The following is a 14705-nucleotide window of genomic DNA, read 5'->3' as shown; positions in this document are numbered from 1 at the left end:
AGACGAGATGGGGCATTTATGTCTGAATTGGACCGTGCTGGATAACTGCAGATGAAGCAGACATTTCCAGTCCAGTTATCTCAAACATCTTTATGGAAATAATATAATACCCCATTTATGTGTTGTTATGGAAAATGTTTAACGTGAAATATAGCGGTCAGCCATTGTGATGTTTAAAAAAACACATTTAAAATGTAGTTTGTGTATGTGGTTTTACAGCTGTCGTAAAAATAATATTGGCATTTGCGCTAAGTGGGGGTCTGTGCCTATTAAAATCCGCTGACAGTTTAACTGCATCGTAAATGGACAGTATCAACCTCAAGATATGTGTGCAGAGTTTGAAGTCAGCTCGCCACCAGCACGTACATTGTGTAGTTTGGTCCTGTACTTATACGACGATCCTCTTTGTGTGGGACAGAAATTAAAGGGTTGTACTGACAGTAGTACAAGCACAAAACAAAAACAATCAAATTTGTCAAGAGCACTGCCTTGCAACACAATGTTATACCGCATTCTCTACACCACTGGTTCCCCAACCTGTGGCTCGCGGACCCCTGGTGGTCTGCGAGGCTACTCTAGGGGGTCAACGGAATAGAAACAGAATAACATCCTCGCCAAGGAAATGTACAATTTCAAATAACTACGAGTAGCGTGTGATGGTCCGCAAAATGTTTGGAGGTTGAAAAGGAGTACGGGACACTCGAAAACGTTGGGAACCGCTGCTCTAGATTATAAGATGCTCTTTTACCTGACGCCCTGTATGTGAAAGCAAGAGTTGGTGGTTTCCCATACAATCCGGTAGGTGTTTACGTATGACCGGATTTGCATAGCTTTATTGACACCGGGCACTAGTTAGTGGTGCATTTTACTTTCCGGAGCGTCTTATAATCCAGATAATACGACAGTAGCCTGGCTTCAGGCAGTGGCCCTTCTCCCGGCAGAGAGAGGGGGAGAGGTCAGAGACCGTGGTATTTTAACCATTTAGTTGGATTTGGACTTTCCAGTGTGATACTGAAACACAACAGTTTTCCATTAATATACACTGGGTGTCAAACGTGATCTCGTAAAAATAAGATGAAAATATGCAATTTAATTTAAATTGACGGTAAAATTACATAACCCTACTGCAAAACTCTCCCTTCGGAAGTGCGATGCAGATGCAAAATCCATTATTTGATGAAAGGAGCCATTTCATATCATGGGCTCCTCTAAATGGGAGACACAATTAAGCTGTGTCCATCGTGGCTGGGGTGCAAGACTGGTTATAATTTTGTCTCATCTTGGCATTCCACTGAGCTCGATATGATGGTGTGGTTACAAGCTACTGATGACCAAGTGAATCCCCCGGTGCTCCTGTTTGAGAGCAGCTGCATCGACTGGGGAAACAGTGTCCGTTATGCTGGCGGAGCAGCTGATATTGACTGCGGTTAAACGCCGATTGCCGGAGTAACGTGGCGTTTGAACGTAGGCATGTCGCTGCGTGTTATCAATTACAACTCCGGCACAACTGGTCGCATTGCCGGATCTGCAGCAGAATGCTTCCCAGCATTGTCATCACTCTAAAGTCATCAAAAGCAACAGGCTATAACTGTATTTTGTAATATGTAAGCCGGGGTAACTTAATGGAGTCCGTTTGTTCCACCAGAATACACGTGATGCATTGGGTAGGCTTCAGTGATATCCGCCCAATGGTTTGCACCTCGCTGCTTTCACAGTTTGGTGAGGCATTGATCTTCCATTTATGGAGGAAATCTTCCATGCTTTGAACACAGTCGGGAGCAGTTCCCACTGTCACTGTATGCAGTAGTGGACGGTTTGAACTCACGCCAAGGATTGTATGCCTTGTATGGTGCTCCCGTAGCAGTACCCAAGGGTTGTTTTGGCTCCATCTAAGTGTGTGATTTATTATCGGGTTATGTCCCTTGTGGCATCTTGATCTTGACCATCATTTTGATCATTATTGTCTTCTTCCTGCTGCTGCTGCTGCTGTGTGATAAGGTGTTCAGCTGCAATTGTGCCAGGGGAGGACGGACGCGCAAAGACGAGACCTCATGGGGCCACAGACCCTCGGGCAGCGGCGGTGGCGGCTTCGAGGAGCGTGACGCCGGCGGGTGCACGACGATTGGTGGCGCTGCGCGAGCCACTGCGAGCCTCCGCGCACTATGGCCGGCCTGCAGCTGGTCACGCCGGGGCCCTCGGCGGGGCCCCTGCTGGGCCTGCCCTGGCAGCAGGACACGGTCCACGACAACATATTCACCCCGAGGAAGTACCAGGTGATGTCTTGAGGCTAGTGGCGTAACTTAAGGGGGATAGGTCTTGGGCTTGCGAGGGAAGAGACCGCAACACCGTGACATGGCCTAGGGCTAATGAGACCAAGTATGGGGGCGATGATGCAACTGGGGGCCCAAAGTGTCTCGGGGCAGTCCGCAGAAGATCCAGAGCCCTTCTCGAATGAATCCCAAGGGGGCAGCCGTAGCAGCACAGCAACTACCAGCGCAGTCGCACCTCTAATTTCTGATCCTCCCCCGTGTTGTGTTGACACTCGTCGGGAAGCCAGAGGCCAAGCGGAGAGACAGAGAGAGTGTGGCACCGCGTTTATTTGAACGATCGTCCTGCCGTCTCCTTCGGGCGCATGACAGGTGGAGTTACTGGAGGCCGCTCTTGAGCGCAACACGGTCGTGTGCCTCAACACGGGCTCGGGGAAGACCTTCATCGCCGTGCTGCTCATCAAGGAGCTCGCTCACGCCACCAGGGGCGAGGATGGCTCGCAAGCCAAGCGCACCGTCTTCCTCGTCAGCACGGGTAGGAGGGGGGCGGATGTCGCATGAGTAGCGATGAAGGGTAATTGTTAAACACTATGGTGGTTTGTCAGGACTGCGGTAAAAAAAAACACCAGCTCTATATGGAAGGGTAAGCATCTTGGAAATTCAGAATAGGATGCCACAGGTTGAAGGCGGGGATCATTTATGTTGGAGCATGGTTACAGTACTGCCCTCTGCTGACAGCCGAGCTCCCCCAGCAGCCTACAGACACCCGCGTTGTGCACTCTCCAGACTCGAATCCGCTTAGCGTCCGAGAGCCGATGAGGTTCCGGCAGACTCTTCAGTAATTAGGTTATAGGCAAATGATCATATAATTCATGATTGAAAAGAAGTGGTTCTTGGGCACCTAATTTGGTGCATGTATTGTCAGCTTAATTTTTCTGAAATCGAACGAGGACCCATGTTGTAAACAGAGAAGGTCCTTGCCTGTAATATTGGCAGTTCGCCAGCATTGATTCAAGCAAGCCTGGCTCTGCTGATGAGACACTGGGTGTCAAAGCTGGTCCACAGTTGCTTCTCTTGAATCAATGCTGCTGAATTATGAACTTAAAATGTGGAGAGATGGATATGTGAGGAGACCTATTTGTTGCTTTTTTATATCGACGGATCGGCGATCATTTCATCTGGCGAATGGAGAGCGACTTTTAGGGATCAGTTCTGAGTGCTTTAACCATTCGGTTGCTTCGTCGGAGTGTTGGGGAAACTTCTGATTCAACCGCTGTCAAATGTACATTTGGGGCAGCGCGAAGTTACGTGGGTCCGTGGTTTGATGGTGCGGCGTTTTCGTGCCTGCCGTGCGCCGCTGATCTTCAGAAGCGTGCATGGCGGAGCAGGCGGCGGCCATCCGCACGCACTCGGACCTGACCGTGGGGGAGTGCACGAGCCGCGACTGCCTGGATGCCTGGGATGACTCGAGGTGGCGCAAGGAGCTTGCGCTGCACCAGGTTTGTCGTCATCATCGTCATCCAAATCATCATCATTAGCCACTATCTATTTGACCAAGTCGTAATGAAGTTTGGCGCATGCATTCCACGTGATTTCTTCATGGGCCAATCAGCGCAATTGAACAATAAATGGCGGGGAGAATTTAGATCAAAGACTAAACCTGAGCGATTCAATTTCTCTTGGTTCATTGCCCGCGATGCATCGTTTTACCGAGTCGAGAAGTCCGTGACCGCGTGACGTTGGCACCGCGCTCTTCCACCGCAGGTTCTGGTGATGACGTGCACCGTGTTTCTGGAGGCCCTCCACTGCCAGTTGGTGCCGTTTTCCCGCATCAACCTGCTGGTGATCGACGAGTGCCACCACGCCCTCACCGAGCATCCCTACAGGCACATCATGCAGGTGCGGACACTGTCATCATAATCATTATCATCATCATCACCACCACCATTGTCATCGTTGTTGTCTCTGTCATCATCATCATTATCAGCCGTGATCAGTCCACTGCTAAATTTACATAGCAGTTTCCTGAGTGGCGATGTTTACACACCGCACCAGGTACCTATTTAAAGGCTGAGTCAACTTAGGGGAGGCCCAGGACCGGTTCAGATAACTGTCACTGGTGTTGGCCATGAGCGGGAATCGAACTCGTGTCGCCTGGTTTGTTGTAGTGCAGCTCGCTAACCGCTACACTACTGCTCCACAGTCGCAGTCTCACTTACAAACCTCCCAACCTCCCCCGTGAGTTTTTCCCCTTTACGCTGCCGACCATGACGATGCTCCCTCCCCTCCCTCCCCTCCCTCGCTCCCTCCCCTCCCTCGCTCCCTCGCTCCCTCGCTCCCTCGCTCCCTCGCTCCCTCGCTCCCTCCTTCCCTCCCTATCGCCGCCGCCGACAGCTCTACTGTGCGCAGCCTGAGTCGGAGCGGCCTCGCATCCTGGGCCTGACGGCCGCCATCTTGGACGGCGAGTGCCGCCCCGGTAGCCTCCAGCGCCGCATCCAGCAGCTGGAGCGGACCCTGCAGAGCAGCGCCGAGACAGCCACCGACCTCGTGGTGCTCGACCGGTGAGTGCCACCGTCGCCATGACCGCCTGCGAACGAACCTCGCCCACTGTGGCTACGAGGGTCCCTGCGCTGTGTATCGCACCAGCCCCCAACCCTCTACTGCTGCTACCCATGCTTGTCGTTCCTCCATGTTCTTACTATTGTGTCACATGTACTGATTAGTGATTAGCATGGTTGGCTACGTACGGTGCGAAAGAAGTTCCACATACTGCCCTCCCCCCACCCTCCTTCCACCCTCTCCCCACCATGGTTGTCCTGCTTACTGCCCTGCCCCCCTTTGATAAATTTACGTACATAGGGCAAGTCCCTAAAAGGGACGCAACTTTACGTTAAAATTTCATTTAGATTGGTTGAACTTTATAAATGCTAATTCGGGACCCCATGTTACAGACGGACACACGGACAAACAGACAAGCAGGCAAGCGTTAAAAATACTTCCAAAGTCGCAGTCAAGCATGCCGCCTTTGCTACGCGGGGGGCTGTAACGTGTGGTTGCCGGCGCCCGCCCGTCCTAGGTACTCATCGCAGCCCCACGAGGTGGTGCTGGAGTGTGAGGAGTACGCGGACGCCATCGGGCTCTACGCAGACCTGCGCCGCCAGCTGGAGGATGCCATCGCCTTCGTCACAGACTGCGCCACCAGCGAACAAGGCGAGCGGGACCCCCGGGCGCTACCGCTGCAGGTGGGGGTCGTTGGCCTCCACTCCGATGGGGGAGGGGGGTGGGGGATGGGGGGGGGGGGTCTGGCGGCGAGCTGTGGAGGCGCGCCGTGGAATTTTGTCCCCGGTGCCAGCGTGCGTGAGATGGTTGCGATCGGACGTCAAGCTGTTGCGTGGTACAGGTGACCCCCAACTTACGACGGCTCGAATTGCGACCGCCCCGCTTTTACGACCTTACACTAACGACTGCTATCGAACCCTGATGTGTAACATTGCGCCTATGGTAAATAAGGGTTTGACTTACGTCGTTGGTGTGGGGGTCACCTGTAGTTGGCGACAAACCCAGCGTGTGACCTCCCTTCCATGCGCACAGATCCTGTCGGAGTGCCACACGGTGCTCACGCTGTTGGGCCCCTGGTGCGCCGACAAGGCCGCTGGCCTCATGGTGCGCGAGCTGCAACGGCAGGCGCGGCACGACACCTCCTCCATCACCGCCGTCTCGCCCGACGGCTCCGCGCTGGAGTCCTTGCCATGCCTCGGCGACGGCAGCCCGCCCGCGCCGCCCGCTCAGGGTGCGCAGCAGCAGCTGCGGCGCCGCCTCATCCTGCTGGCCGACACGCAGCTGCGCCGGCTGCACGCCATGTGCGAGGGTCGTCTGCCCGCCGCCGCCGGCGGGGCGGGCTCCCTGCCGGCGCCGCTGGGACCACCGTACGTCACACCGAAGGTGGTGCGGCTCCTGGAGGTGCTGCGCGAGTACCGGCCGCTGGAGAGGCCGCAGGCCGTCGGGGTACGAGGTTCACGGCCGCGTTCAGTGTTGTTGTTGTTGTTGGGGAAATTTGCGACGGTAATGATGGCCAACCCTTCCGCTTCTTGCCACTCCCGCTCTGCCACACCTCTGTTTTCTCTCTTAGTCAGCGATGACAAAGTGAACTCTGGACGAAAATCGTGGAGGGCGACGATGGCTACGACTGTCACCCACCAGAGACCAGGGCGCGACTGACCGTGACGAGATTAACCAAGTCTAAATGTAGACGCAGACTCGGATAATTTAGCAACGTTATGAGAGGTTGCAAACATGGGAGTTGACTATATATACATATTAATAGATTTATTTAATTCACTGGCCTGTTAATCATGAGGAGGGGATATGTTTGCCACTCGCACCAATATTTAATATTTATCGACTAAAGGTTCGACTGCTTCGACTGCTTAATCAACTTGACTTAGAGAAAGACCAGACTAATGACTAAAAGTCCACAGGTGGTCATCGATTCCTAGAGCTGGAGCTCGTGGAGTGCAGTCACCGCTGGTTGGAAATTTATCCGAGGTCTGCTTCTGCTTCTTGGTCCCACGCAGGCCCAGGGCTACTGCTACCAGAGTGACGAGTGGTACAACAACCGCGGGCAGGCCACCTATGTGTCGTGGAGCGACTCGTCGGAGGATGAGGAGGAGGAGGAAGAAGAGGAGGAGGAGGAAGTGGGGCGGCCGGACGAGGACGCCGGCGGTGCTGACGAGCGAGATGCCGGCGACTCCAACTTCCCATCGCCGTTCACTAACATCCTGTGTGGCATCGTGTTCGTGGAGCGGCGCTACATGGCGGTGGTGCTCAACCGGTGAGCTGCGACGTGTGGTTCAGCAACGTGTCGAGTCAGGAGACTGAGCTCAGTCGGTCACTCTTTCAGCGAGCTGTTTGATCGCACGACTCGGCAGGTAACGCGAAAATATTTAGACCAAACAGTCGCGCCTCCTCTCCCACGTGTGCCACTGGAGGTGACCAACGGTGCTTGCGGACGTCATTATCATCAGCCGCATCACACTGGGCATGGGTTGCCGGGAGGTTTCCTGCCTTGGAGGGAGGCGGGATGTCATTGTGGCCGTCGTGATTTTCGATCCCGGGCGCAGGCTGATCAAGGAGGCGGGCAAGCAGGACCCCGAGCTGGCGTACATCAGCAGTAACTTCATCACGGGGCACGGCATCGGCAAGAACCAGCCGCGCAGCCGGCACAACGAGGCCGAGTTCCGCAAGCAGGAGGAGGTGAGCGCTGCTGGGTGAGCGCCTCGCTCGGCGCAGCACCCGTGCCCTTTCGGCTGCATGACGGCACCTCGTCGTGATCATCCCACTGCCCGGGTGAAAGCCTCCCCAAACCAATTCCGTCTCACGGTCCTGCGATAACAACAACCCACCGAGCACCTGCACATGAGCTGATTTTGTTGCGCGTTCCCTCCGTCGGCTGCCGCTCCGACATCCGTCGAGACCACCGGCCATCGTCCCTTCTTTAAGTGACACATCCTTCTTGACGGTTTAAATCATACTTTTAATCCGCACGTGTAATCTCTGTAGTCCACGTGTTCCTTTTCCTGATTGATTGGGAGGAGGCGTTCCTCTGCCAGTGGCCAGATGGGTTGATCGTTCTTGTAGATGATCGCGATGGATTGTTTACACCCTGCCCCGAGCACGACCGAGCGAAGCGGCAGTTGGCGCGGCATTGGCGCTACATCATCTGGCGTTCCGTCATGGAGTTCGGCGCCGACACGTCCCGTTTGCTCGCTGTTCCCCCGCGCAAGCAGGTGCTGCGCAAGTTCCGCGCGCACGAGACGAACCTGCTGGTGGCGACGAGCGCGGTGGAGGAGGGCGTGGACCTGCCCAAGTGCAACCTGGTGGTGCGATTTGATCCGCCCGCCGACTACCGCTCATACGTTCAGTCCAAGGGCCGTGCCCAGGCACCCGTCTCCAACTATGTCATGCTGGCCGATGCCCAGAGGATGCCTGCCTTCCACCGCGAACTGTGCACCTACAAGGCCATCGAGAAGGTTTGCAAACCGCGCGTTCCACAGCCTGGCTCCCACGCCCGAGCCATCGCTTTCACGCGGCCAAAGCCTTGCATCTGCGCCATCCACATCATGAGCGAGTAGTGGCGCCGCAAGGACCTAGTGTCTGGCGTGGCTAAAGCATCGCCCTGGCGTTTACACGGTGGGGTTAATAGGTGTTGCACAGCCTCGCTTTAACGCGTGGTGTTCACGCAACGCTTTTTCGCTACGACGCGGTTCTTCCTTGAGGGAATACTTTTCCGCACAACACGGAACACGCACCGTTATTAACGCAGAGCGTGCACTGTTATAATGCAGAACTCGCATCTTTTTTTTACTTGGAAGGTGCCCGTTATAATGCAGTTTCTGAGTGGTCGATGACGAACTACTTTCTTGAGCTGCGTGGCTGAGTGGTACGGTACAGTACACGGAATGATACAGTAACGCGGTGGCGTACCTTCAGTTATTTTTCCTACCATCTTACTGCGTGTACGTAGTACATCGTATCTCACCAAACTTTATCGTAACATTATTTGTGTTTGCTTAACGTGGAATTTTTCGGAACGCATCTACCGTGTTCAACGCAAAATTACTGTTCGAGTCTCAATATGACCTCTGTTATTGACTTCCCCCGCAGCCTGACCTTCGTGCTCTCTGCACATGCTTGTGTGGGCCCCACTAGTCTGTTTGTAAATATGCCAATTTTTATTGTTAATATTGTATGTTTACGTTCTTTGGACTGCACCTCGCATTGTTTTCCAACTTAGCCTGTCCCTCTGTATGGGCCACTTGGATGTCGTCGTCGTCGTCGATAGCGCGCATCTCCCTTGCAAACTCGCTGGGCAATTGGCTAAAACGGGTTTTTCTGTGTCATGCTGAATTGATCGGTGTGCTTCCGCAGATCCTGCGCAGCAAGTGTTCCAAGTGCCCCGAGGCAGTGGAATGCGGTGGTGGCGGCATTGGCGGCGGCAGTGGCGAGGTAGACGCCTTGGTGGTGAGCTGCCAGGAGGACCTGCTGCCCGCCTATGCACCGCGGCAGGACGAGAGCGGCGCTTCCGTGACCCTCAACTCGGCCATCGGACTCGTCAACCGGTGGGCGACTACACTGCCCGCAGTGTCACCAACCTTCCGTTGTTGCGTCTGTGCGCAACAACGTGTCCCGTGTGTGTGTGCATGTGTCTATCCCCCAACGTGTGCGTTTCACGTTCATTTTCTCGTGAATTAACGGCTCGGATTCCCTGTTGTGTCGCTCGCAATTCCAGCTACTGTGCCAAACTGCCAAGCGACCCCTTCACCCACCTGGCGCCCAAATGCAAGACGTTGGAGCTGCTGGACGGAACGTTCTGCTCCATGCTGCACCTGCCAATCAACTGCCCGCTCAGGGACCCCGTGGTGGTGCGTTCCCCCCCCCCACACCAGGGTTCAACATCCTCACTAAACGTTAGCGTGGGACGTAGTTGGTTGCGGTTACGATTTAGGGGATTTATTTCTTTCACAGGTAAAAGTTTCTGAAGTCTCGTCTAGAGAGGAGCTCTCTAGAGCCCCTTCGAGTTGAGGCCCTGCCACCAGCAGTGGCGCGAGCGAGCAATTGCAGGGCTGCACCTTGACTTTATTTACAGTTCATATTATCTTGGCCTTCTCACTTTATAAAATAACAATTACGGCAATGCTTGCGCGAGTACAAAGCGTCGTGCGCTCGTGCGTGCTTGCGTGTGTGAGCCGTGGGTGTGCATGTGACGGCCTTCATAGTTGTCCGCTAACAGCACTTGCCCCAAAAGTGTTGTTGATGTTATACGGTGGGGATCCGTCTTTTTTCGTAGGGACCCTGCATGTCCACCAGGAGGCTGGCGGAGAAGGCCGTGGCGTTGCTGTGTTGCGAGCGGCTGCACAAAGCAGGTAGCTGCACCACGCACACTGCGTCTGGTACTTGTCGTCGTGTTTATATCATTGATCATGAGCTCTGTATCATCAGCGATCTGCTGGACGAGGGCCTCCCCACGCTCTGTCGATCATTGGGGTTCTTTGACTATACTTCACGCTGGTCAGTACGGATTTATGAAGGACGGGGGATACCGAGGGCCCATTCAGAGATCACTCGCCACTGATGTTAGGAATGGCGTGGAATTTAATTCAGATGGCTGGGTGTGTAGCTCGGTATGCTTACCATTGCCCCGCTGCTCCGGCCACTGTTCTACATACGTAGAACAGTGGCGTAGCTGCCAGGTATGCAGGCGGTGCAACTGCACTGGGGTCCACAACCCAGAGGGGGGTCCAGGCACCAGGATAACAGACGGGGAAGCCTCATTTCAGTTTTTGCAGCAGGAAGCCGCTGACACAGATGCAGCAGAACGTTGAGTAGGAATAGGAGCCGCGCTTGCGACGGTCGCGGCAGCGTCCCGGTGCGTCTCCCCGTCCGCGCGTACTTCCAGGTGAGTTGGACGACCACCTGCTTCCCGTCGGCAAGGAGACGGTGAAGTACGAGGAGGAGCTGGACTTGCACGACGAGGAGGAGACGGGGGTCCCTGGCCGGCCTGGCTCCACCAAGCGCCGCCAGTGTTACACCAAGACGGTACGTGCCGCGTCGGTGCTCAGGGCCTCGGTTGCGCTCGTCGGGCGGCATACGCGGTTCAGATTTGCGGCGAAGGTGAACTCGGGTAATCCGGCATACCGGGGAAAGCCAGACGGCTACCTGAATTGTTTTTAATACAAAATAAATGAATCCCCCAAAAATCGGCAGTGAAGCTGTGTGCGCAAGGATGCGGCGTGCGTGCGCACTAAACGTTCTAAAGCTTTCTCTTCGATGCCATTTGCTCTGCGAGGTGCTCTCATTTTCTCGCATCAACATTTGTTTTGCAAGCCTATCGCAGGTCTCATCGGCCATCCGCCTCCAGTGGGATTATATGGACCGCCAATAAGTGCAACGCGAGTTATTAAAATCGCATGAGCTGTTCGAGAAAGCGATGGGCTTGGCCAGGACACGTCGTGGCTGGAAGGGGGACTTGCTGGCGGTGGTCTCAACTGATCATTGCAGCTCATGATGTTTGGGTAGAGCAGGGTGGTTCAGTGGTAACGCTTGTGCCTCAAAGCAAGAAGCACCTGGGTTCAATTCCCTACTTGGCTGCCTTACTGTGCAGAGTTTGTACGTTCTTCCCCTGTTTTGCGTGGGTTTCTTCCGGGTTCTTCCATTTCATTCCATAGCTAATGATACATAACGATGAAGCTGGTATTGGCCAAACATCCCAATTCTGAAAAAAAAATTACTCAACTGGCATTACACGTAGCAAGATCACCCCCAGACTGCCACAACTTGGCACGACCCTCATGATGACCAGTCTTGAGACTCAGTGCAGCTCTCTTGGGTTAACGTGCATAACAACCTAAAATAATAATACTACTACTACGCGGCCACCCACAGATCCCGGAGTGTCTGAACAGCAGCTACCCACGTCCTGGCAGCCCCTGCTTCCTGTACGTGGTGGGCATGGTGCTGAGCACACCGCTACCGGATGAGCTCAACTTCCGCCGCCGGAGGCTGTACCCGCCCGAGGACACGGCACGCTGCTTCGGCATCCTCACCGCCAAGCGCATTCCGCAGGTAGCGCCGCAGGGCACGCAAGGCGGGGTGGGGACGCGCGGGCATCGCTCGCGTGCCCTCCGATTCGCCTGCTTGACTGTTACGCGACGATCGTTACTTAAGGTGGCACGGAGCCGGGGGGGGGGAAAGTGCTACCGTGTGCCCACCTTTTCCCGTTGCTGTGCGAGTACATTCGAAGGGATCTCGGAAGTAGTTCTGTGATATACGTTTGTCTTCAAAAGAAGCGGCTTATCGCAAACGTCTTGTGGCTTCTCTCGCGTGGCCCCTTCTCCCTGGCGTGCCTCCTCGTCCCACAGATCCCGTGCTTCCCCGTGTACACGCGCTCGGGAGAGGTGACGGTGGACATCCGCCTCTGCCGCTCGTGCTTCCAGCTGACGGAGGAGCAGCTGGCGCTGGTGACGCGCTTCCACCAGTATATCTTCTCGCACATCCTGCGCCTTGAGAAGCCCGACCTGGAGTTCCAGCCGGCGCTCGCCGAGGCGGCGTACTGCGTGCTGCCCCTCGACACCGGTACCCGCTCGCTCTCTCTACCGCCATCGTCACGTGTTCATCGTAGTTGTGCGTGGGTTATCACTGTCATCGTCACGATCATCGTCGTCATTGTGCCAGCATTGTCGTCGTGATCGTCATCGCCATCGTTGCGTGTTAATCATCGTCCTTGATGATCTTGTTATCGTCGACGTCATCCTGTATAATCGTACTCTCCGGGATTATAAGATACTCTGAAGAGTTAGACGCACCCCAAACTGTTGGTCATTGTCAACAGAGTTATGCCGAACTGTGTCGCATGTACACACCTACGGGGTGGACATCCTGTTGGGAACTCTTCCTCTAGCCGACACTTTTCACCATTATCTAGAAATATTATTGTCCGCCTGTAAATTAACATACAACTAGAAGCGATCGGTAATCGTGTAAATGGACAGACTGTGGTGGGGGACCGCGTGGACTGGTGCTGAGAAACATTGACATCAAGGCGTGAGACCACTGGGTGTGTGTGGGTGGAGGCTAGTGGGGGGAGGTGGTAGTCATCGCTTCTTAGCGCGCAGCACTACAAACTCAATTCCTGCTCATGACCTAATAACGGTGGTGGATATGTGATTCTGTCCTGGGTCTTGTCTAAGTCAACTCGGCCTCAAAATGTGTACTGGGTGCGACGTGTAAACATTCCCACTGGGGAGATGGAGGGGACCGGGCGTGGTGCTGGCCACTCACTCCCACGTGTGACGTGCCAGCCACCCACCTTCTCTTGTGCCGTGCCGGCCTTCATAGGTGCTACTCACTAGCAGCACCTGTCCAAAAAGTCTGTTCAAGCTATATGGGGAAACCTTAGCCCTGGTCTCTATCCTCTCCTGCCCTGCCGCTAGTGGACGCAGGCAGTGACCTGGACATCGACTTTGGGTTCATGGAGGAGATCGAGCTGTCGGAGGCGCGGACCGGGATCCCCGCCAAGCAGTACTCGCACGAGCACCCCTTCTCGTTCCTGCTGCCCGACTACCAGGACGCCGTCATCATCCCGCGGTAACCGCCACCCGCCGACGTCGCCGACGCTGCTTAACTTTTCCCTTCCCGCTTTGCTTTGTATGTGCGTATGTCGAACTTCTTTCGCACCGTAAGCAGCCAAATGCGCTAATCGGAGGTGCGGCGGAAGGACAAACAAACTCAAACGCAAAGCAGTTCTAAAGGAATCAGTTTTTAATCTTGATTTAAAGGTTCATAGCTCCGGTGGCTTCCAATTAAGTGGCTTTGGCTGTGATCACAGCACGAGCGCTGGTTTTCTGCAGTGCTTTAAACGTTCAAGTGACTTTGTTTGGCTGTGCTGAATGTCCCCGTGCCTGCTACACCAACACAGCTGTTTTAGCTGGAGGGGGTTCCGATTTTGAGATTCATTGGGGGGAAAAAAAAAATCGAAAATGAGGCCTAGATCACCATAATTTCACTTTGGTTTTGCACTATCCGTAAATAAAACATTCACCACATTCGTTATGATCACTGTCGCGGGCCACAGTGTTAATGGTCATTTGCTGCCAAATATGAGATGTTGCTGTATGTAGCTTATGACTTCTGGATTTGAAGTTTTCGTGACTGCAAGGATCCATACTTTTAGTTTTTTTCGGTAAAGTCACGTAGGTAAAAAATTAAATAAAGTAAAATGAAAACAACTAAATTAAATCACGACGTTTCGGGCGCAACACAAGCGTCCGTCTTCAGGTGGGGACAAACACAGCGAAAGAACGACCGCTCAAGTGTGCGTACTCAAGCGGTTATAGGCATACTTAGCGGTTGTTCTTTCGCTGTGTTTGTCCCCACCTGAAGACGGACGCTTGTGTTGCGCCCGAAACGTCGTGATTTAATTGAGTTGTTTTGATTTTAATTTATTTTATTTTTTACCTACTTGTACGATCAAAATTGGACAATGAAAGGGAGACATTTTTTTTTGTCGCTTCTACAGATACCGGAACTTCGACCAGCCGCACCGCTTCTACGTTGCGGATGTGTACACGGACCTTACGCCGCTCAGCAAGTTCCCCTCGCCCGAGTACCAGACCTTCGCCGAGTACTACAAGACCAAGTACAACCTGGACCTCACCAACCTGAACCAGCCGCTGCTCGACGTCGACCACACGTCCTCCAGGTGCACCCCCGAGTGTGATTTTAGCACCTTGTATATATGGAAGTTCATCTTCTTCGTTCTTTCGGTAAAGTCATGTAGAAGGGAAATAATAAAATAATAAAAATAAAACATAATAAAATTTCAATTCTCATGACGTTTCGGCCACAACGCAAGCAGCCGTCCTCAGGTGAAGAACAGGTCTG

At 54.0% G+C, this 14705-nt stretch overlaps 1 protein-coding gene across 4 annotated transcripts in view; it reads left to right on the top strand.

The window, feature by feature from the left end:
* The window catches only part of DICER1 (dicer 1, ribonuclease III), a 29195-nt gene that overhangs the window by 1855 nt on the left and 12635 nt on the right, over positions 1–14705 (top strand). For 2 of the 4 annotated variants that reach the window (XM_078870423.1, XM_078870424.1), the window contains exons 2-19: positions 1999–2273; positions 2640–2802; positions 3636–3766; positions 4032–4166; positions 4662–4828; positions 5344–5509; positions 5859–6272; positions 6842–7098; positions 7388–7520; positions 8054–8296; positions 9195–9385; positions 9556–9688; positions 10114–10189; positions 10723–10862; positions 11709–11888; positions 12185–12398; positions 13256–13409; positions 14341–14523. In XM_078870423.1, the coding sequence (XP_078726549.1) occupies positions 2163–2273; positions 2640–2802; positions 3636–3766; positions 4032–4166; positions 4662–4828; positions 5344–5509; positions 5859–6272; positions 6842–7098; positions 7388–7520; positions 8054–8296; positions 9195–9385; positions 9556–9688; positions 10114–10189; positions 10723–10862; positions 11709–11888; positions 12185–12398; positions 13256–13409; positions 14341–14523 (3191 nt within the window). In that variant the 5' untranslated portion in view covers positions 1999–2162. Of the gene's footprint in view, positions 1–1858; positions 2274–2639; positions 2803–3635; positions 3767–4031; positions 4167–4661; positions 4829–5343; positions 5510–5858; positions 6273–6841; positions 7099–7387; positions 7521–8053; positions 8297–9194; positions 9386–9555; positions 9689–10113; positions 10190–10722; positions 10863–11708; positions 11889–12184; positions 12399–13255; positions 13410–14340; positions 14524–14705 lie in introns of those variants that run through there. The other 2 variants (XM_078870426.1, XM_078870427.1) reach the window with 2 other exon arrangements.

The sequence above is a fragment of the Lampetra fluviatilis genome, chromosome 30 (assembly GCF_964198595.1).
Source record: "Lampetra fluviatilis chromosome 30, kcLamFluv1.1, whole genome shotgun sequence".
In the NCBI taxonomy this organism is placed as follows: Eukaryota; Metazoa; Chordata; class Hyperoartia; order Petromyzontiformes; family Petromyzontidae; genus Lampetra; species Lampetra fluviatilis.
Note: the sequence above shows the minus strand (reverse complement) of the source record. Positions and strands in the feature narration are given on the sequence as shown.